Source organism: Nansenia antarctica (genome assembly GCF_963989245.1).
Source record: "Nansenia antarctica genome assembly, chromosome: 9".
Taxonomy (NCBI): Eukaryota; Metazoa; Chordata; class Actinopteri; order Argentiniformes; family Microstomatidae; genus Nansenia; species Nansenia antarctica.
In genome coordinates, this window is record NC_137679.1 from 11435797 (window position 1) to 11459419 (window position 23623).

The window sequence follows — 23623 nt, forward strand, 5'->3', positions numbered from 1 at the left end:
GAGAGAGACAGAGAGAGAGAGACAGAGAGAGAGAGCATAGAGGAATCACACAGCGGTCTCCTGGTCCTCTCTCTGGATCATCTGGTAGTGCTGGCGGTTCTCCAGGTACTCCGCCAACTCTGTGTCGTTGGCCTTCTCTGCACGGTGCTTCGGTGTCTCACCCTGAGAGAGACGGGGGGAGGAGGGAGGGAGGGAGGGAGGGAAAGAAGAGGGTGATGACACAGAAATGGAGGGTGGGGGGGGTGTTGAGACAGGGAGGAAGGGGATGAGAACAAGAGAGAAGGGAAAGAGGGGAGCAAGAGAAAGGGGAGGCAGAGGGAAAGAGAGAGAGAGCGGCCTCTAAACATGTGACACGAATCCTCTTTATTTGGGATGAAAACTCAAATCATATTATGGGCTGTTTCCTGTTGCCAGTGAGATCACCATGGCGACAGTGTACCAAGACCATTGTGGCTAGATGAGACCAGCCAGGCGTCATGCAGAGCTACATTTCTCCACGGCAGAGAACATTAATCACCATTACAGAGTAAAGACAGACATTTAATTTCCCCCTGAAACAGGCTGTTGTTACAGGGCTGGAGGTAATAGGAGGTAATAGGAGGTAATAAGAGGTAGTGAGAGGTAAGGTCTCACCTGGAGGTCAGTCTTCATGAGGGACGCCCCGGCCTCCACCAGGTAGTGGCAGACTGTCCTCTGACATGTGGCGGCGGCTCTGTGGAGGGCTGTCTCCCCTCTGTGACACACAGACAGACACACACCAACTCTTTAATCAATTCATTTATTCAATGAGCACGAGACTCTGTGCACACACACACACACACACACACACACACACACACACACACACACACACACACACACACACACACACACACACACACACACACACACACACAGTATATAATGGTTTGCAATAATGACTTACTTCTCTTTTTCTGTTACATCCAGGAGACTTGTAGGTGCTGTATGTTGAGGAATCAAACACACTTTCAATGTACGTATATATGAGGTTTACATGGCAGTTGTTGGTATAGTGCATTTTCAGATTGATTCATTTTCATGAATGATGTAGTATAATTCCTAAATTTCAGTTCTCCCACTAACATTTATCACTTTAGAAAATCTAATGTTTTATTTTTTATCCAAATATTTCAGCATTCTTGTAAATTAAGAAAGGTCAGAGTTGAACGGTGCAGTTCATGTCTCACCATTATCTATGAGGTACTTGACCATCTCCTTGCTGCCCACGTCCACTGCATAGTGGAGTAACGTACAGCCCAGAGAATCCTGCAGCAAAATGTCTGCCCCCTCTTTGTGGAGCTCTGTGAGCTAGAGGAAACAGAGGGGGGACGATTATTTATAGGTCAACATTACATGCACTCATATTTGTCTGCTGTCTTAGTTTTCGCGACTTTCTTCTTTAAAACAATATCTGTAAAATTATGCAGTGTAAAAGATTGCTGTGTGACTGTGTGACTTACCCTTTCAAGGTCTTCTGTCTTCACACACTCAATTAACTCAGAAGCTGCAAAACATTGTTCGATATCTTTAATCCTCACTATATACTTATACTATCTTATAGTAATCCAATAGCGGACATTAAACAATGTTACATGAAATTAAAATGCACGTAAAAATGGGTTCTTTACCTTTTTCAGTGTCACATGAAGCAGCGCTACCAGAACTGGGAGAAAAGAGTCAAGAGACAGATTTACACTACAGACATTCAAACGGCAACAATTCGTGACGTTAGAATTATAAGGTTCTATCTCTATTTTTGTCAGAATTTAGTTTTTTACATTAATTATTAATTCCTGTGAGGTGTTATTTTTAAAATGTTGACATTTTTGAGTTAGTAATTCATAAAATACAAAGGTTTCATCTCACAAAACATAATGGAATGTAAAAACTTTGATGCTCAATATCTCTGAACTGCCCTAAACGGAGATAGAACCTTATCATTCTAAGCTCACGAATAGGTAAAGGTCAACTGGTCACTGAGTTGGTCATGTAATGGTCATGTGATGGTACAGAACGGTAGGACACATACAGACAGGCATACCTAACTACGGGTCTGAAATCAGCTAGAGTTGTGCTGGACCGATGAACACGCACAATCTTAGCCCCCCTCCTTCAAGATGAAGATGGGATTAGACAGGACTTAAACAGAGCTTACATGTTAAACACAAGCACAAATGGGTGAGGGAGGCTCAAATTAGCTTTAAGGAACCTTGTTGAGGCAGGTTCCTTATAAAGGGCAATTGTGTATAAGGTTTTCAAGTGGAATTATTTTTCGGCCCGCTCATTGGGAGCAATTTGGGGTTCAGTGTCTTGCCCAAGGACACTTCGACATGTGGCCAGTTGGGGCTCGAACCGCCGATCTGCCAACCTTGCGATCATTAGTCGCCGACTTTACCTCCTGCACCACAGCCGCCCCGCCCATGTAGTAGGAACGTACTAGGAACGTACTAGGATATACCATTAGTGGAGAGAGACTATGTGCATTCAACTGTGGTTGGTTTGGTGTACTCTCTCTTGTAGATCTGTAAACGGACGAAATAAAGACGTAGCTCTTTGTTTCTGATTAAATTGACCACTGGATGTCATTATTGAAGCAGAAAGAAGTTGCATTCTACACTACAATAACACTTGTACTGTAGTATGACCAGTGTAAAGTGGGACCCAACATCTTGCTTTAACTAAAAAGACTGCAGAAGACTGCTTTTAAAAAGAAAATAGCAGCACAATGTACAAGCAAATGCTTCCAAATTCATTGGATGGCGCTTCATCATATAATAATAATAATAATAATAATAATAATAATAATTCATTGTTTTTATATAGCACTTTTCCCGAGGCTCAAAGACGCTGACAATATGGGAAAAACTGAAAACACAGAGACTACAAGCAACAGATAACATGAGCACATAGAACACAGAGTTAACAAACGGGGAACAATTAACGCAGCAATATAGCAGGACAATCAACCAAAACATACTGGCATAGCAACTAGGGAGCCAAAAAAGTTGTTGACTAGCCAAGTCAATTATAAAATCTATCTATGCATTCCATATGCTGAAGAGGAGACGTGAGGCAAAACATCCTCAACAGACAGGCCTGTCAGAGCATCACCAGAGAAGATACCCAGGGTTTGACTCTTACCTTTTCCCCAGGTAGCACTGTGCTACCATGTCAAAAAATTTAGTAGCACACCAAGAATTTCAGTAGCACAATGAAAATTGCGCAATTTTCGTATGACGACAACAAATTATCATAATCATAACATATTAAAAGAAAAGTGTTGGTATGGCTTTAAAAGCAGCATGGTCTAGCCTCCATTTACTGTTTGATTTACTTTACCTCTGAATAGGAAAGTCTTTTACGCACAGCGGAGAAAGTGAAACATTTTTACGCAACGCCAAAACGGGAGGGAACTCGGATACAACTTTAATATACAACTGAGACGAAACACTTAAAATTAATATATTTTCTTGATTCGTGTTTTTTCTTCTTCTGTAAATTACATAGTCGTCGACATTTTTGTGGGTTTTGGGCTGCGACGCATTCAAGTGCTCAACGATGTTCGGTCGAGTGTCTCTCCTGTTTGTGCATCTGGTGCTGCTGAACGAGGTGACCTCGGTGGCCAGGGTGTCGAGGAAGTCGCCCCGGGGCCGCTCGTGCCTGGACCTACTGGAGGATATATATGTTTTCTTCGTCACTCTCGTCTCCAGCTGTAATGTTGACTCCACTACCCCCCTCTACCTCCTCTCTGTCTGGAACGGTGCTAACATTAGCCTTGCTAAAGTATGCCGTAATCGGATTCATTTTAACAGCTTTAACAGTCTTTTTCTGACAGGATTTTCAAATGTAAATGCGCGCTTGTTGTGCTTGCGGGTCACGTGTCAGTTTTTTTTCTCTTCTGTTTTCAAAGGATTGCATTGGTTTAGATGCGCTGTGATCTTATTAACGAACATAAGATTGACTGCGCATGACAGTAGTTCAGCTTTTTATTTTTTTTTGTCGCACTGGTGCGATTGAATGTATTTCCAAGTCGCACAGAAATATATTCACTCGCAAATGCGACCAAAACAGTCGCACTGTCGAACCCTGTGGGGTCAATGGATCACTGCTTTAGGCAGTCATTGCACGCAAAAGATTGTCAACCAAATACTAAAACATGAGTGCTTAATTTGGACTTGTGATAAATCTGTCTGATCACTTTTGGTGGCCTGAAACAGGGGGACTATGTCTAAAAAGTGTGGTCATTTCTGAACGGTGTGTTCTGAACTTGTGTCTTTAGTGTAGAAACAAGAGAAGAAAAAATGCTGCACTGTCCCTTGACTTACAGGCCACGGTCCATTATATACACAGACCAAAGACAGGTAACGACCGTAGAACACTATACGATATATTGTAGCTTTTCAGACTCTAGAGCCCAATGCACACGGCCCCGATTTTGTTGCACCGCCGAATTTCGATTCCATTGTTTTGAATGAGACAATGCACGCGGCGTGCAATTTTATCGCACGACAACATTCGATTCTCCATTCACACCAATTGAAATAATTCAAAGAATTGAGAATCGAATGTTCGGCGGTGCGACAAAATCGGGGCCGTGTGCATTGGGCTTAGGGGTCTCTAGGGGTCTGACCTGCACAGGCCAGACTTGGAGGAGCCCTGGGAGTTGCTCTGGACCAGCGCCTCAGTGGCTGAGCTGTCGCTGGACACTCTCTTCCTCTGGGAATCCCTCACCCTGCCGGAGGAAAGGAACCATCTTAGATAAACAGGTTCTACCCGGAACCAAAAAAGGGTTCTTCAGCTTGTCCCGGTAGGAGAACCCTATGAAGAACCCCTTACGGTGCCATGTAGAAACCTCTATCTGGGAAGAGCTCTACATGGAACTAAGCAGGGTTTCCCAGGGGGTTCTCTTAGGGGACAAGCCCAATAGCCCTTTTTTGAAAATACAATGAAATGAATGGAATGAAAATACATGTAGACCAAGTGGGAGCATACCGTATATAGTGGGGTGCAAAAAATGTGGGCACCCCTAGTCAAAATGCCTTTTACAATTAATATCTAAGTGAGAAGAAGCAAACCTAACCTCTAAATGGTACAAAGTTAAAAATGACACATTTCATCACATTTTAAAGCAAGATACATTTTTATTTTAAACTTTTTACAGTGTCAAAATAATAAAACAAGTAAAAGGGCGTTTGGGAACCCTGTCAGCTAGTACTTTGTAACTCCTCCTCGGGCAACTATAACAAACGCTTCCTGTAGCCAACTAAGAGTCTTTCAATTCTTGTTTTTGGAATTGTTCCCCATTCTTCCTGGCAGAACACGTCTAGCTCAGAAATATTCTTCGGCCTTCTTGCATGCACGGCATGTGTGTGTGTTTAGCTAAATTCATGTGTTTTTACTAATATTAGACTTTAGTAGTTAGGGCTCTGTAAAACAGTTCAATCGTCCACCACTCACCTAGCTCCAGGAGAGGAGGCGGGGGAGGTGGAGGAGGAGGAGGGGAAGGCAAACTGGTGAGACTCCAGCGGGGATTCCCCGTACGAGTCCACCAGGTCCGGCATTCCCGGGGAGGTGCCCACTGTTTCCTTGACGACCAGCTCCGGGTCCAGGATGAAGAGCTCGTCTTGGGAGATCTCCGTGACGTAGTTCAGGTGCTCCTTGAGGTTCAAAATGTTACATAATACACCGTGTTAAGAAAATACCTCACCACCACAACCCTTCACAACGGCAGTTGCTAGCTATAGCTAGGAGCCTTGACTCTGACTAACTTGGAGGTTAAGGGCACTTTATGTTAAAGCAGTGGTTCTCAACCCTCTCCTCAGGGACCCCCAGTCACTCCACATATTTTTACATGGGGTAGTGGTGGTCTAGTGCAGAGGTTCCCAAACTTTTTTTTAACCAAGGCACCCCTGAAGCTTTCCCCCTTCTCCAAGGCACCCCAACTCTACGAAGATTTTAAAAATGCCTCGGAGCTTAAACTAAAAACAATACACGATGAATTGGTTTGAAAATGTGTGTTTATATATAATACATAAGTATTGCCCCAATTAATTTTAACAAGATAATAAAAGTCATAAATGAACTGTAATGGATGGGCAAGAATGCATAGGTCAGTCAAACTATCGCTAAATTAAATAAAATTGTGGCCCTCAAGGATTGTACAATTATGGGAGGAGACTCAGAGGGAATTCTTCACACAAATAAAATATCAAAGGCCTGTATAATCAATCAATGGAACAATGCTTTTTTAGGGGGCTTAAAATAATGCCTTAAAATGTAATTCTCATTTCAATGCTCATTCTGAGATTATTATTTCACATCTGAACCAAACGGGTAACTCACAACTATAATAATTTAACAATAATAATCATGACAGAATTGTAAAAATTGAGAGAAATAAAGCAAAGAAATATGTTGTGCGCATTAGTGGGACACATGCGCCTGCTTTTGGGAGCAGAGTCTCTTTATGCGGGGAGAGATAGTGGACAGCGCGACACGCAGGTCCTGTTCCACTGACAGACGCGTGCGTGTCTTGTTCTTGACGAGAAGAAAAAGCCAGCTCGCACAAGTAGGAGGTTGGGAAGGGTAAAAGCACATTGATGGCGCTCTCTGAGAGAGATGGATATTCATGTCCCACAAGCAGCCAAAACCTATCCAAACCTAGCTCACCATGTTTGAGCTTCAGTGTGCGGCCCATAATGAGCTCTGCCAGTTCATCTGGAGCTTTGCTGCTCAAACTAGCGGCTGATGCTGATGAGAGGGGGTTGAACGGATCCCGGAGCCAGTCGAAGTCTTCGTTCATTGGAGGGAAATAGGACTCAAATCTCTCCTCCAGCATACGGAGGTGCGCAGCGATCAGATTCAAGAAAGACGCTGACTTGTGTGCTGCGTCATTGGCCGTCAACGTAAACATTTCAATGTTTTTCTTGGCCACCCCGTCTTGCCAACGTCTCAATTTGGATCGGAATCCGTTCAGTTTGTCTGTCGCTGTCAGGATATTCTCAGCCTTCCCTTGCATTTTTATGTTGAGGTCATTAAGGTGGCTAAAAATATCTGCCAGATAAGCAAGCTTAATCCACCACGATTCATCTTCCAATTGTTCTTTGTATGGCAAGTCGTGCTCACTGACAAAAGTTATCAGTTCATCTCGGAGCTCATAGACACGGGATAACACCTTGCCCCGCGACAGCCAGCGGACCTCTGTGTGTAATAAGAGCCCCTCATGCTCGGACCCCATCTCATTGCACAATGTGCTGAACAGCCGTGACTTCAGCGGGCGTGATTTGACATAATTAACCATTTTCACCGCTTGGTCCAAGACTTCAGTGAGGAGTAGTTAGTTAGTAACTAGTAGGCCTAGTTAGTAAATTAATATCTTTCAAATCTGAGAAATATATATTTTATTTGCTTATGAACTCCATTGCACATGTAATAAACAAACGTTTATTAATGTATTATTATTATAATTTAATATTATATATATTTTTATTTTATTTTTACCAGCAGATTTGGCGGCACCCCCGGACAGGTGCTGCGGCACCCGAGGGTACCGCGGCACCCACTTTGGGAACCTCTGGTCTAGTGGATAGTGAGTTGGACTTGGGATCGGAAGGTTGTGAGTTCAAATCCCGCCTGAAGCCACACCACTACTAGTGTGCCCTTGGGTAAGGCACTTAGCCCTCAGTTACTCCAGGGGGAATGTCCCTGTAATTCGTAATTGTAAGTCGCTTTGGATAAAAGCGTCTGCTAAATGGCAAAATTAATTAATTAAAATTACATATTTGATCTGTTCCACCACCAGCACACCTGATTTAACTAATCAAGTATAAAGCAATAATGATTTGTACTTTAGTTAGTTGAATCAGGTGAGCTGGTGGTGGAACAGATCAAATATGTGGAGTGGCTGGGGGTCCCTGAGGAGAGGGTTGAGAACCACTGTGTTAAAGGGACACATCAGAGGTGGTGACTTCAAAGTCATTGTCCCCAGGTCACCTTACGGACATGTAGGCAGGTGAAAACAGCTTCCAAATGCATTCTCAAAAATAAAGTTCATTACATTGCATCGAATGTGCAAGAAATGCAACGTGTAGGTTTGTAACGTACCTGACCACGGTCTATCCTGTAGAAGCGATCTGCAGTTGTGCCTAAAAACAAAGCAAACAGCATTGATGACGTGGTATTGTTATGTCATTCTATATTCTTATTTATCCGATATAAATAATATAGTATATCATAATATAATATGGCAACAACACAATGATGTACCCGATTTGTATCAACAACAAGGAAGTTGATATTCCTAACAAAATGACTGATGTCGTTTGTGACCCGTATTCCTGTAAGTCTGTACTCAATGAAATATGTTTCACAAAAATAAATGTTAGTGAAGCTGTACTTACAGTCAAGGAAGCACCATTTAGGGGAAAGCTTTTGTGAGGAGAGTTCTGATTTCACAGAATCACCTTCCTGTAAGAGAAAAGGAGAGAAAGAGAGAACAATATTATTAATACTGCATATCAGCAGATTTGTATAAGTATTTTATAGAGGTTTATCACACAAACACAGTGCATCTGAACTCCACAAGGGGGCACAGAAGTAATATTACTATCATCTCTCGCACACTCACACAAACACACGCCCACGCCCACGCCCACGCCCACGGCCACACTCACACCCACAGGGCAAGATGCTCCTACGCATTGACGAGCCTACCTTCCCAAAATCTTAACTTTAACAGTTTGAGGTGGGAAAAGAGCTAAACTGACCTGAGACCAGTGCCTACGGGAAACTTCCCCATGCTTTGACCAGCCTTATACCTCACCTCATCCAGATTCTCCTGTAGTCTCTCGATGTGAGTGCGGCACGTCTCCAGGTCACTGTCTCCTGGGATGATGATGACTCCTAGCGGGATAGCTGAGAGAGGGGCCAAGACATTCTGTTAGACCAGGTCCAAGTCTGTTTATTTGTTTGTTTATTTATTGGAAGGATCCCCATTAGCTATACCCATAGGCATGAGCTACTTTTAGTGGGGTCCACATTTAAAACATACATTACAAATAACATTTAACATATAAAACATACTTAAATTACAAATATCAAACATTACAATATATCATACAATTTTACATTTGGCATAATATAAAACACTTATATATCTAGTTGGGGTCCACATTTAAAACATACATTACAAATAACATTTAACATATAAAACATACTTTAAATTACAAATATCGAAGTGTGCTACAAAAGCAGGCCGGAGTATGTTTAACAGGGTTCCCACACCTTCTGAAACATCAAATTCAAGCACCTTTCAAGGACTTTCAAGCACCTTTCAAGCACCTTTCAAGGACTTTCAAGGACTTTCAAGACTCAATTCCCTCAAATTCAAGGACCCAACATGACATAGTTTGAGACAGAACTAGTTGACGAGCTAAGTAAAACATTTTTGAATATATATTTTTTTAGAGAGAGAGAGAGGGGAATTCAAGCACTTTCAATGACCCATGTCTATTTTCAAAAACTTGATTTATTTTTCTCAAATTCACAAAAGGATTTCAAGGACCCGTGGGAACCCTGGTTTAATGTACTGGCCTACAGTAAGGGGAAGAGTGTGTATCTTCTGTGTGTACTCACAGGCCTCCTTGAGCTTGTCCTTGTCATAGTGCAGCGCCTCATAGGCATGCATGCTGATCCTGCTCACTCTGATCTGGAGCTTCTCAGGGACTGGCTGCTGACTGGGAGGGCGAAGGAAGGGGAGAAAGAGGGAAGGAGGGAGAGAGGGAGAGGAGAGAACAGTGTTACTAATGGTATACACATTGTGCTATGTCATGGATGCTAAGAGGCTCCCTACTGTAGATAAGGGTTAATACACGTATTCTACACTCTATGACTGGGACTGAGATGTGTGTGTGTGTGTGTGTGTGTGTGTGGGGGGGGGGTTCGGGTCAGCTATTAAACTAGCTGATTTACCCGAGCGAACCCTTCCAGACCCGAACATGCACTGACCATGAGTCGCAGTGAGGACAGGATACGGTACATCAATCCCAACTCATAGAAAACCTGACGGACACCTTTACCTTCATAACAACATTTCAATACCATTGCGTCATGATAGTCATTTCCGCGCTGGAAGTTGTCATGTCGCATTCTATCATTCACTCCAACTGTATGGGTGAGTGCATGAACTGCTACTGTAATCCCAGCATGCTCAGGCACACTCTGGACCAGGCGTAAATTCTTTAACACTAGAACAGCCATGAGATGAGTAAAGAAAAATGTTATATCTTTGCAGTCGATCACTTTTCAGGACCCTCCTTTCATGACTTTTCCTAGATAAGTGCGTTCTACCACCCCAGTATCCTTACATTTTCAAAATCACCTCAGGATAAGCTAATATGAAGCTATTTTGCCGTTTCTTCTGTGTCGAAAGCAGGCTAATTTACAAGCGGCCAACTAGTGGTCGTTGTGTGTAAATAGCAGCTTGAGCATTGTAAAGAGGGGCTCATTTTTAGTAGGAGGTAAAAAAGGCACGGCTGTTCTAGTGTTAAAAATATTCGAATCGTGTTGGTTAATTTACAGTGGCCCCCTTGATGGAGGTCTTCTTTATGGAGGCAGGCCTAAACAGAAAGGTATGCTAAATGTTAAAAAATGATTAGCCTGGACAGCAGCACTTACTCGTTGAGCTGGGGCATTGAGATCCTCCTCTTGGTCTTCTGCACCATGTTGGCCTGGTTCCTGAGGTTGATGTGGATGACGGAGGGGGCCAGCTTGCAGGGCTCTCCGTCCACCTGCATGGGGATGGGCTTGTAGGTGGTGAGGGTCACCTCCTTACACTGGTTCAGCCTCTCACCGTGACCCCCGACCTGGAGAGTGGCCTGGGGAGACACAAGAAAAGGAGAGAATTTCACACTGAAATGGAAACTAGATGTCACAATTTTTACTTAATATATTATATTCAGCTGTATTAAGTATATTGTTGAATGTAGTATGTATATTATAGTATGTAGATCCACCTTCCCTTATTCTATTAGCCATTTTGGCCTTGTTATGGTTGTAATGTTTTCAATTAGTAATGTATGTTGTTGTTTGTCTCTTGTCTGTCTGTATTTTGTCATAATTGTACTCTTATTATTTCTGCTGTTATGATTGTGATATTATGTTAGGACCGTCTCTAAAACGAGATGATACATCTCAAGGGGTTTATCCTAATAAAGACATTGATAACATCTACTCATATTAATACAACGGGTTGATCAGAACAAGGACTGTGATTGCCCGAGAGGTAAGTTATATGGCAAAGTTAAGATAACTTCAAATGTCCCCTCTTCATCTCCCTGTAATTCATGCTGATCTGATATAATCCACCCAATTTTGAGTGATTATTTGGAGGGAACACCGATAATGTGCGTCACACATTATCAGCAGATCCAGCAACTGTCAGTAATTTAGAACAACAGAAAGATGGATCTTTTCAAACGTCCTTCACAGCTCGTCACCACCTTGTGGCGGCTTTTGGCAGCTCTTCACAATGTCTTAACGACTGGTGTCTGCCACAGCAGTGGCGTTGAGGCAGCCCACCGATGTTGAAACACTGACCGACAGTAAAGGGATGGTTGAGGACTCACCAGAGAGGTCATGGTGAACCCGATGACCTCGATACAGCCGTCGTCGTGTCTCTGCGGTTCAAACTCACAGTGCTCGCTGGGGTGACCCCAAGGCATGGTGCCAGCACAGTATCTACAGCACAGCACGTGAGGGGGGGGGGGGGGGAAACGGTCCATTTAGTTGTTTGATGTTTTCCATCACATTTACAATCATACTTCTCTGAATGGCTCCATATTGTGTACGTGTGTGGAGAGCCAAGCGGAGAGAGGGGTTATGAAGTGACAAGATTGTGAATGTCGTACCTGGGAATGTTGAGGAACACTAGACACTGTAACTTCAGGTCCTGGACTTTCGAGGTGAGGTCAGTGCCGTCACACTGACGAGAGGAGTGGAGATTTTCAAGAGACACAAACGTTTAGATTAGATGCAACCTTTTTTGTCATCGCACGGAGTACAACAAAATGTATTTTGTTTGCTCTAGACACAGGGTTCCGCCATAGTCAGCACCCCCTGGAGCAATTAGGGGTTAAGTGCCTTGCTCAAGGGCACAACGGCAGTGGTAGGCACCTCAGATATGACGCCAGCAACCCCTCCAGTCACCAGCTTACATGCCACTCCCTCCTGAGGCGGGGATCGACACAGCGACCGTCCCGATTGCTAGCCAGCCTCTCTAACCTCTAGGGCTACCGCTGCCCCAGTAATAATCATAATCATATTCATATGAGACACTCAAATATAATAATGATAGATTTTTATTAGACTATATGTCTTCAGGTGTGCCGAGGGTCTTGGAAGCTGGGCCAAGTGCTCGTAGTGGTCAACAGACATGGCCCATATGAATAGGTGTAAACATTGTTTAAAGTACACAATAATAACTAGGCCATCAGATTCCACTCACCACAACTTTGATGTGCTTGGCCAGGTCTTTGGAGCTGCCGCTTAGAAAGTCAGAGAAGGCCGTCTGCAATGTAGCATCACACACAGGCATATACCGTCAACATCCTTTTCTGCTGGGTGAAAAGCATAGAGAGGTCCTATAAAGGAACTCACCCCGGCATAGAACATCTTATTCCGAAAACGGCTGTTGAATTTCTCCGGGTTGGCCTCTGTAGAGGAGAGAAACTCTTAGTTGTAGAAGTTATTTCTACTATTATGAAAGAAACTGGAAGATTCTGGACATACCTCGGGACTCGTGGAACCCAAGTGTCACATGTGCATCAAAGCCGAGGCTGAAGTAGTTGTTGAACACGTCTATGGGGAGCTGAGAGACAAAGTAGACATTGTACCATCATCAGTATGGATGGATATAATGGTGTGGAAAAATATCAACATTTCAATCATATTTATATATTTGTAATGATTAGTAGTCATTTGGACACCTGGGTCATGTTCAGCAGGAATGCAATGAGGAAGTACCTAGATTTGTCAAATGAGAATACAGATACTAGTTTGTATTCCGTCACAAAACGTTTGGTGTTTTTTTACGTTTAGGTTGAGCCTACTGAACATGTCGCCCCCCCCCCCCCCCCCCTTCAAGGACCCAACACGGCATAGTTTGAGACAGACCTAGATGAGAATTTATATAATAGGAACTATCCGCTCACAGACAACAATTAAAAAGAGAGGCTTGAATCACTAGATGGTCTCTTGCCTTCTCTACCACATCACAGCAAAACCATATATTGTGAAATATGTGTAAAGTTAAGCAATACAGAGACTTATTTAATAGTTGACGAGCGAAGTAAAACATTTTTGAAAAAAAAAAATGAGAGAGAGAGAGAGAGAGGGGAATTCAAGCACTTTCAATGACCCATGTCTATTTTCAAAAACTTTTAAGACCTTAATTTCTTTTTCTCAAATTCACAAACTTTCAAGGATTTCAAGGACCTGTGGTAGAACCCTGTGATAAGGACTAGTTAGGACTCCTGTGGGAACCCTGTGGTTGGCTGGTTAGTGTGTTGACCTTGTCAGTCTGGTGCTCGTCCTTCTCCTCCTGACTGGCCTCAGGGTTGGGCTCCACCAGGAGGTTCCAGCGGTCCAGCTGCATGATGTTCCCGTCCTCCACGTGAGACAGGATCTTGGTCACCGGCTCGTCCGTGTAACCCTGGAGACGAGAGGATCGGATGAAATGGCTTTCGTACGCACTTCTGATGGTAGAAACATCGCAGATGAATATGTTATGTTTTGTGAGGAACATTTTTTCGTTTGGTTAAGGGCGTTCCACACGGTACAGTCCTCCTCACCCCTCCCCAGTTGAGGGTCCTGGCTAGGTCGTTCCCCGTCCCCAGGGGCAGGACGGCCACAGCAGGCTGAGGGTTCAGCTGGAGCTCATCCAACACAGAGAGGATCCAACCCACCTGCTCAAACACAGACAGAGACACAGCTTGGTTGATGTAGCGATGTCGGCAATCGACTTCATTTTGTCAATGGTTCCCGAGCAGGAACATTCTGGATATAGTGGCGATACAATACAATATTCTGCACTGTGGATAGACAGTGACGGACTCCTCTCCTTAGTCCTGATAGGGTCCAGTGTTATGTTTACAGTAGTAATTAAATCAGTTAAAGAGCAAATCTGTAATGGGTACATACAGTGGGGGAAATAAGTATTGAACACATCAACATTTTGTCCAGTAAATGTATCTCCAATGAGCCTATTCAAGTGAAATCTGCACCAGACTGGTATTAACTCAAACAATCCAGACAAAAAAATCTAAACATTAAAGTCCATATGTAAATAAAGTTATGTGTAATAAAGTGGAATGAAACAGGAAAAGAGTATTTAACACACTAACTGAAATGAATCCAATACTTAGTGGAGAAGTCTTTGTTTGTAATGACAGCTTCAAGGTGCTAAATGATATATAGCCATTGAATCTTGAAGAATATAAATGCTTCATTGAGCTTCAACTGTCTTACCCCATCAGAACACAAAATATAAGCTTGTTTTACTCCATTGTTTGTAAAGAATGCAATTGTAAACGGCAAATGTATAGTTAGAAAACCTGGTTAAAACTATAATTGTTAAATAATGGATGGTCAGGTCCTTGCATCCATAGCGCTGTCTATGAAATTGAGAGTGGTTACATTTCTCCAGCCCCGTCCCTCAGCTGTTTACCCAAAGAGTAGTGGGGAGCCCGCTTTGTTGTTGTTTGAATTACAGATTGCACCTTTAATGACAATTTCAATTGGAAAGCTGATGTCTGAATCTGGACCATAGAAAAGAGGTGATGAAGGACTAACATACCACAGGGTACTACTTTATGTATCCTTAGTTCCAGTATTAACCAATCATATCAGCTGTACTGTGCTTACCATTCAGCATTAACCAATCATATCAGCTGTACTGTGCTTACCATTCAGTATTAACCAATCATATCAGCTGTACTGTGCTTACCGTTCCATCTCCTCCGCAAGCCAAGATCCGCAGGTTCGGCACTTTGGAATACATTTCTAACCTTGAGGAAAAAACAAAGCCAGGCACGCCAATAAAAATTCAACAGTTGCTTTATACAATAATAATAATAATAGCTTGGATTTACGTATATGGCTCCTCTTCACCTTACACGGGTGATCAAAGCTCTTACATTGAATGGGGGAACTCGTATGGGTAACCTCATCCACTACCAATGTGTAGCATCCACCTGGGTGATGCTAATGGTAGCCATTATGTACCAGAAGAGAAAGCTCACCACACATCAGCTGTTTGTGGAGAGGTGAGGAGACAATCATGCCAATGATACCCTGGCTTAGCTTCCCAGAAAGAGCCAGCAGAGTGATGTGGCTGCTAGTATAGAACACGATGCCGTTCACTCAGACGTGGTTAGAACACTGAGGGTTGTGAACAAAGTGGGTTGTGAACTCTTACCCCTCTCTGGGGCCTCCTTGGCTGAGGTCAAACACCTGTCGGGGGTTGAGGTACCACATGAATGACTGGATTATCTTGGCCCCCTAGAAGGCAAGGCAAGGCAAGTTTATTTGCATAGCACATTTCATACAACAGGGGCAATTCAAAGTGCTTTACATACATTATTTAAAAATACAGCAAGAGGAGCATAAGAAAGCAAATATAAGAAGTAAATAGATAAAACATTTAAAAAGACAATAGTTAATGGGAAAAAGACATTGATAGAAGTGTTTGTGTTTAATCATAACTGGTGCAAAACATGAAGGTTTTTAGCTTAGATTTAAATATTTTAAGGGTTTGGGTCGGTTTGATTTCTTCAGGGAGTTTGTTCCAGGAGCATGCAAAATGCTCCTGAAAAAAAGACGGAATATTTACTGTAAGCAGCGGCCACAAGGCATCAACGTCATTACTGATTTAATGAATCCGGAATCGGGAAACCAAACATGCACAGTAGCAGGAGGCTGGCCTACCTGGTTCCCTCCGCTCTTGGGGTTGACGAACACAAGCAGTGGCTTCATGAGTTGGGAGGGGATGGGCTTCACCATGAAGGGCTTCCATCGGCCATCCTGGGGCTGAGAAACAGATAGATATCGACTGATGTAGAAAAGCTGACGTTAAGATAATAATAATAATAATAATAATAATACATTAGACTTATATAGCACTTTGCTAGACACTCAAAGACGCTCAAAGATTACTTTTAAAGTCATACTGTTCAAAACATGTTGTTAGTGTACTGTAAAACTGTGCAGGATTGATCCTCCGCTTCCTTAAAAGTATCTCCATTGGAGTATCTCCACTACAAACTATCCCTTAAACATTTCAAGGGAGAAATTTCTTCAAGTATTTCAAGGGAGTTTACCTTTCACTAATTTCGCTAATGCAGCTAATTTGGCCTACTCAACAACCTGACTCAAACAGAGAGCAATGCTTTTTTATGTAGCTAGCTGGCTAAGGCTATCCAACATGGCGACTCCTCAGAATAAAGGGAAGCTTCCTATTTTTTATTCATGTATTGCCACCGGGGGCCCGGCAGTGTAACTTCTTAACTGCTTGTTGCTTTCCGTGATTGTAAACATGCATTGGAAGTATAGGTTATGTGTGTTAGTTCTAGTTTCTCAACCTCCATTACGCGGTGAGGGTGTAGGCTTGGTCGTGGTTGTGTATGTGTGTACGTGGTTGTGTATGTGTGTGTGTGGTAGTGTATGTGTGTACGTGGTTGTGTATGTGTTTGTCCCTGGACGAAGGGAAACATGTGAGAAGGAATTCTACAACGAGCTGATGTGACGCTGTATGTATGTGGCTGCTATGAAAAAGTGAATGGTGTGCACAAGGTGTGATAAGATCAGCTAGCAAGAGCAGGCAAGTCGAGTGTGCACCTAACTTTATAAACGTTCATTCGTAGGCTAGGTCGTAGCAACCTCATGATGGGTATAGGGTGGGAAAATGTGAGTTTCATGCCCACGTGGGTATGTAAATGACCTAAACCCATCGGTGTCACATTGAGCTGGGTGAATGGAATATGAATGACAGTCATCCAATGTGTGTAATAGAAATAAGGCCATGCTCATAAGCCTAACGTTGTATGGCAGCAAGCAGCCACTGGTGTACACATACGCTGTACAAATACGCTATAGCACACACCCTTACCTCTGGTCCTTTCTTACTGGGCTTGCATTTCAAAGATGTCCGCTTCTTCTTTTTACTTGATTTTAATGATGTCTAAGAGGAAAAAAAGAAGAAGACTTGAAGACTTTTTGTCAGCAAAGAAATGCCCAACCGACTCAAGTGAACCTGTGTGTGTGTGTGTGTGTGTGTGTGTGTGTGTGTGTGTGTGTGTGTGTGTGTGTGTGTGGTATCGACAATATCAGTTATCAGAGTTATCTGAGGCCATATTGATGTTGGTTATACAGTGGGGTGCAAAAATGTGGGCACCCCTAGTCAACTGTAGGACACCTAAACCCATGTTTTGTGCATTAGTAAAGTGATACGGCGGTCATTTGTCTGGTACCTGTGGTCTGCGGACACGTATGATCCAGGTGGGCGGTACTATGACGGACGCGTGAGCTCCCAGGGAACAACACTCCTCGATCTGCTGCAGCATGAAGCACGTCACCTTGTTGTGATACTGAACACACAGACGGGATACCAACGTCAACACAACTGCAGAGAGGCTTCCACGGTCAGTAAAAGTAGCAGGAGCCCATCTCCTGTTTCCGTAGCGTGAGGCGGCCTGATGTACAAGTACACCCCCCCCCTGGACATGACGCTGGTATGTCGCCGGGTCTTACCCCCAATCCAACCCTTAATGCTGAGTGCCAAGCAGGGAGGCATCGTCGGGTACCATTTTTGTAGTCTTTGGTACGACTCGGACGGGGATCGAACTCACAACCTCCCAATCTCATGGCGGACACTCTAACCGCAAGGCCACTGAGCTGGTGGGTGTACTGTCTACAGTCAGGGTTGCACTCTATTCTCTGACCTGAAACATACTGTGGTGAGGAGGAGCCCATACTCAACATACTCTTAACAGTCCAGCCAATTAAAATGTAGGTAGTGCACTTACTGCCTGTTTGCACCAGGAACAACTGATGGCAACAATCTCTTTATCTCTCTGGAACGAGAACTTCTGTTGGAAACCCTGTGTGTGGGCGGGGTGGGGGGTGGGGGGGGGGGGGGGGGGGAATGAGAGAAAATAAGACACTGATCTTTTGAGAAACGTATATTTTACCTTTGTACAGATAATCCACCTTTCGGGCGAGGCTGTCAAACAGAGCAGTATCAGAGTCTCTGTAGGAGTAGGTTCATCAATAACATTTCTTTAACGGTTCTCACTACCTTCCCACACTGTCGACACTTGCCGGCCTGGCGCCTCCTGTGGACCCAATGGTGTCGGACAACGTTGGGCTGAAATGAAACAAAACCCGCGTCGACCTTTATTCATTTCTGACTTGTGAAAGGTCAAGCGTTTGAAGATAGGTAGGAGAATGCAGGAAGCAAAACCATACTGACCTCTCGAATGTTTCGACATCCTGGCTCCCTAAACGATGGCTTACATCTGAAATTAATCTATGGAGAGAAAGTCAAACATTTACAAAATGACAAAAACACAACATCTTAAATAATAATTGTGCCAATCAGTATTTCATCAGGCTTTATCGAGTTTACCCAGTGACTAACCTTTTCTAGTTGCTCGATGCACATTGTGTGAACCGATATCTTGCAGGCAGCACATTTCTTCCTGGCCACTGATTTTTGCTACAGGAAATCAAAAAAGAGGATGTCTGGCTTTATACATGACCGCCATAGATCTGGCATCGTTTGAAAGATAGTATAGAAGATTATCAACACTGTAATGAACACAAGCCAGAACAGTAGTCAAACAGAATTTCCTGCAGATCTGTCTTTCTACCAATAGAGGGGGTTCTAACCCACTGTTCTGCCACTATTGCTTGCGATGGCTCACCAGTGATTTTGCGATGCAGTACTGTTCTCCAACATAACAGAAGTCTCCTGAAACACTCGTCTCAAACCAGATATGGTCCCCAAACTGGGCATTGTCCTGTGAGAATAGAGAACATGGGGGGTCATTATTCATCTGAAGTGTCCTTTATTCCCCCACTCCACCCCCCCCCCCCCCCCCTTCTCTGTGTCTCTAGTTAGGTGGCCCCTGAAACCGTTGCAATCCGGGAAAGGTTGTGTAGGCTAATTGATAACTTCCTCAACTTAAACGCTATCAATCATTTCATACTAAAAGTCAAATAACAACTCCTTTGAATATACTCAAATCGTGGAGGTTTTTACGAGGACAGACATTTTGCATAGGTCTTCAGTGACAATAGTGTTCCCAGCCTTGAGTAGGACCTACGAGCCATGAGGCCACTCACACTCCAGTCCACAGTGTTGCGTATCTCTCGGGGCGGGTCGGTCTTGACAGGGGCGGAGGCGCTGGGCTGGGCTGCCAGGTGCTGAAGACCTGACTTAGCGATCGCTTTCCTGAAACGAGAGAGAAACAAAGGTTTTTTTAAAATCTACCTAATATGGGTTAGGGACAGAACATGTCAGAACATAGCAGTGTGTGTGTGTGTGTGTGTGTAAATGGTAAATGGACTGACTTATATAGTGCCTTATTCCAAAGCGCTTTACAATGGCCTCTCATTCACCCATTCACACACACATTCACACACCAATGGCGGCAAGCTACCAAGCAAGTCACCGACCTGCTCATTGGAAGCAATTTGGGGTTCAGTGTCTTGCCCGAGGACACTTCGACATGTGGCCAGCCAGGGCTCGAACCGCCGATCTGCCAACCTTGCGATCATTAGACGGCGGCTCTACCTCCTGCACCACAGCCGCCCCCTCAAGTGTGTGTGTGTGTGTGTGTGTGTGTGTGTGTGTGTGGCAGATACTCCAGATGTAACTGTCACAACAACATTTCTGTTCACATCAACAGAAATCATAACCTGTCCTTTGTTGGGTATGGTCCAAAACGTACCAAATGATGTTGTATGACAGTTGTGACTGTATTGTCTGTGAACGTTTTTTTTAACTGTCAAAATGCAATAATCTAAAAATACTGTAACTCTGTAGCTGTTGCAATGTTAGAGTGACCTTGTTATTTGATGGTTATTGTTCAGTCAAAGGTTTAAATTAACAGTTTGTTAGACATTGTGGTGATATTTGTCAACGTTGACTAAAGATGATGATGCTCATCATCCAACGTTGCTACAATGATCGTCTAGCGTAGTGAAAAGGTTGTCCACGGGCTGAAAATGAACATTTTCTTAACACGGTCAGCATCAGCATTTGTCGCTATTGCTCACAATCGGTATGTCGATTGTCAGTTATAGTCTCGTACTCTATATGTTTACTATACACAGTACACTTAGCTTGACTGAGTGTCTTTTTATCTTTTGTAAGACATTTATTATGTCTGTATGTCTGTATTTTGTATGATCAGGACCCCAGGAAGACTAGAGGTACACCAAATCAGACCATCCCACAGTTGTTGAAAATGTGTGGTGAATGTTTGATTAGGTACAAAGCCTGTGTGATTGCTTACAACTAAAACGCAACAATCTAAAAGGTAACCAACCTTTGTCACATATGAATATGACATTTCTAAGAATACATCTAAGTGGACCAGTGGGAAGTCTGGGAACGATTATTAAAACTGACATCCCTGGGACATTAACATTATAATGTCTTGCAAACCTTATTCTTAGATGTCTGGTTGACATTTGGTATGAGACGTTGCCTCAATGACACTGATTACCTTACACTCTGATTCATATTGACCCTAAAATAACTTGTATGAGGCGGTGTTACCACATCCTATGTGCAATGTTTGGGTTTTACACTGTCTCACAGTTAATCTTCCATCGTCTCTTTATGGTTGGTGTAAGACAGTTAAATCAACATAATTTTTCATACCTTTATATAATGTTGTGGATTTAGACATCGCTGCACCATAATATCTTTCATCATGACGGATATACAACCAAAAACATATAAATGTAAATGCAATATCAGTTTAAAAAAACAAACAAACAAAAAAACATGCTTTGAGACCTTTATCCCCCACGAGGTATCACGTATAGAAAAGCAGTGTTGAGCTACTGACTGGGAGATCAACGCTGACAGTGAGTCACTTTGCTCAAACAAGCTGGTCTTTGTGAGCGGAGCCGCTAATTAGGGAAGCTCCATGGAGGGCGTCTCTATGGGCCGGGGAATTAGAATGTCACGGCAGACCAACCTGGTGGCGAGGACGTGCTGACTCACATCATGACCTAGGACCTAGCCTGCCTTGTTATCTTAGGCCTCAGCGGTTTATGAGGAGTCAGTTGTTGTTACTCGTTGTGTCATGTAGGAATTATTAGTCATCCTCTCAGACCGAACAATAAAATAAAATGTAAAAATCTACTTTTAGATATTTGAAGAATATCCATGTTAGTATTAGTCAATCCATGGAAATGTTGCTTTTGGAACAACCATCTAACTTACTTCCTCTACAAATCAAAAACACAGTGGGGGGGGTGATAGCATTAGCGGCTACTAGCACAACGCAACAGAACAGCTAGCTAGAAGAAACCCGCAGGATGGGGGTGGAGGGGGGTACAGTTACATTGATAGGACCCTGACGGAGGTCATGGACTACATACAGTAGGAACCCACTCCATGTCTCCAGCCTGGGGTCGTAGTAGGCCCCTGGCCCAGGGCCGAGGGGGCCGGAGCCCCGGTAGATGGCTGGGTGGTGGAGGAAGACGGAGGCCCTGCGGTTGGGCAGCGGAGCCCCTCTGCCGGGCCAGGGGCTTCCCGCCTTGGAGACGGTGGAGACGCGCCGCCGTTTCCTCTGGCTGGAGCGGCGGAGGTCCGGCAACATGCGGGACGAGTTCCTCCGCAGGCAACGAGGGGCTCGGATGAGGGGCCGCCACGCCGGGGGAGGCGACGATGGGACGGCCACGGCCCCCGGGGGAGAGGAGGAGGACGGACCCTCGGCGAGACGATGGTAGGAGGAGGTGTCTTCGAACTCCCGGTGCTCCGTCTCAGAGAGCTGGCTGTTCTCCGACTGGCTGCCGCGGGGGCTGTCGTAGTCGCTGCTGTCTCCTTCGGAGCGGAGGGTGCTGCTCGAGCGCGAAAGAGCCCTGCTGCCGCTGCTGCTGCCCCTCACCTCCACCTGATGCTCCCCAGCTGACCGGCCCTCACCCCCACCCTCCTCCCGCCCCTCCTCCTCCTCCTCCTCCTCCTCAGTCATCTGGATCAGGCTGGCCAGCAGCATGGAGGGGCCCAGCAGGTGGTTCTCGATCGTGCCCAGCTTGCCCGTCTTCCGTCGGCGCACGGCGAAGCGCGGGTTCATGTCGGGGGTGGTGGTGCTGGAGCGCCGACGCGGCGCGTGGAGCGTAGACGGCTTGCCGTAGTAGCCCGCGGCCCTGGCCAGGCGGCCCGCGCCCGCGCAGCGCCCCCTGGCGAGCGGGAGGAACCCCTGCAGCTGCACGCCGGAGCGCCGGCGCTGGCTGAGCGCGCCGGAGGGGAGGCCGACGCTGGACCGCCGGCGGGCCTTGCTGGTGGGTACCGCTACGCTAGGCCGGCGGCTGCAGCCGTACTCCGCCTTCTCCTCAGCCCCGGAGACGCTCTCCTCCTTCCTCTTAAAGTGGCGGCGGAAGAAGGTGTCCATGAGGACCTGAGGGAGGGACTGCCCTTCTTAACAAGGCTCCTCTGTGGCTGTTGGTGCAGAAATTAGGTCTATGAGCTCGGGTTATACAATTAGGTGCTTCCTAAACTGCTATTTCAAGACACAATGCTGGGTGCAAAGGTAGTGCCGACAGGAAAGCTTGGACAAAGCATGTACCCAAAGTTGAGAACTACGTACTAGCATAGTAGTCTGAAATAGATGCAGACCTTTACTGAGTAGTAGAGGGTGTTCATTTGCATAATATGAATAAAGAACGCAGATAGACAGCTAGCCTTGATTCAACCATTAATATCTATCCAGGGTTCCCACACCTTCTGAAACATCAAATTCAAGCACCTTTCAAGGACTTTCAAGACACAGCATAGTTTGAGACTGAACTATTGACGAGCTACGTAAAACATTTTTTAAATATATATACTTTCTAGAGAGAGAGAGGGGGGAATTCAAGCACTTTCAAAGACCCATGTCTATTTTCTAAAACTTTTAAGACCTTGATTTCTTTTTCTCAAATTCACAAACTTTCAAGGATTTCAAGGACCCTTGTCAAGGATTACAAGGAACCGTGTCTATCGAAGACATCGTTATGTCACACAAGTCAACAGTAAACCGGCCTCCTATTATGATGCATCTAGTGAAAGCCCTAGAGGTCCAACCAACATACACTTCTCCCAAAACCTCATCTCTTGATCTCTTAAGATTCTGGGGGCGCAGGGAGTAAGAAGTGTGGTGGGAAGTTAGAAGCAAGTCCACACACCCCTTGAAACTATTTGCAGTAGGCTCCACCTGAATGGCATGTGATGACCCTCCTCATCCACCTATCCTATTGTTTACAAATCGATGTGCAAAACGAAAAAACATGGAGTCAGAAGTTCTCGATGCCAGCAGGTCAGCCGTGTGCG

The 23623-nt window shown here is 44.5% G+C and overlaps 1 protein-coding gene across 1 annotated transcript; it reads right to left on the reverse strand.

Annotated features, from left to right (window-relative positions):
* Positions 1–45: 45 nt before the first annotated feature.
* Positions 46–22706, reverse strand: dgkzb (diacylglycerol kinase, zeta b; the record flags this gene model as incomplete). The annotated part of the gene is made up of 33 exons (XM_080539937.1): positions 46–162; positions 634–733; positions 926–962; positions 1209–1329; positions 1482–1525; positions 1650–1684; positions 2063–2131; positions 4652–4753; positions 5479–5678; positions 8125–8165; positions 8421–8487; positions 8843–8934; positions 9655–9755; positions 10696–10895; positions 11646–11757; positions 11928–12001; positions 12524–12586; positions 12676–12731; positions 12808–12886; positions 13589–13729; positions 13869–13982; positions 15023–15083; positions 15494–15576; positions 16003–16098; positions 17183–17254; positions 17544–17660; positions 18099–18173; positions 18371–18439; positions 18545–18601; positions 18713–18790; positions 18999–19094; positions 19420–19528; positions 21694–22706. 33 exons carry the CDS (start codon positions 22704–22706, stop codon positions 46–48), a joined length of 3891 nt encoding a protein of 1296 aa, XP_080396063.1.
* Positions 22707–23623: the final 917 nt, after the last annotated feature.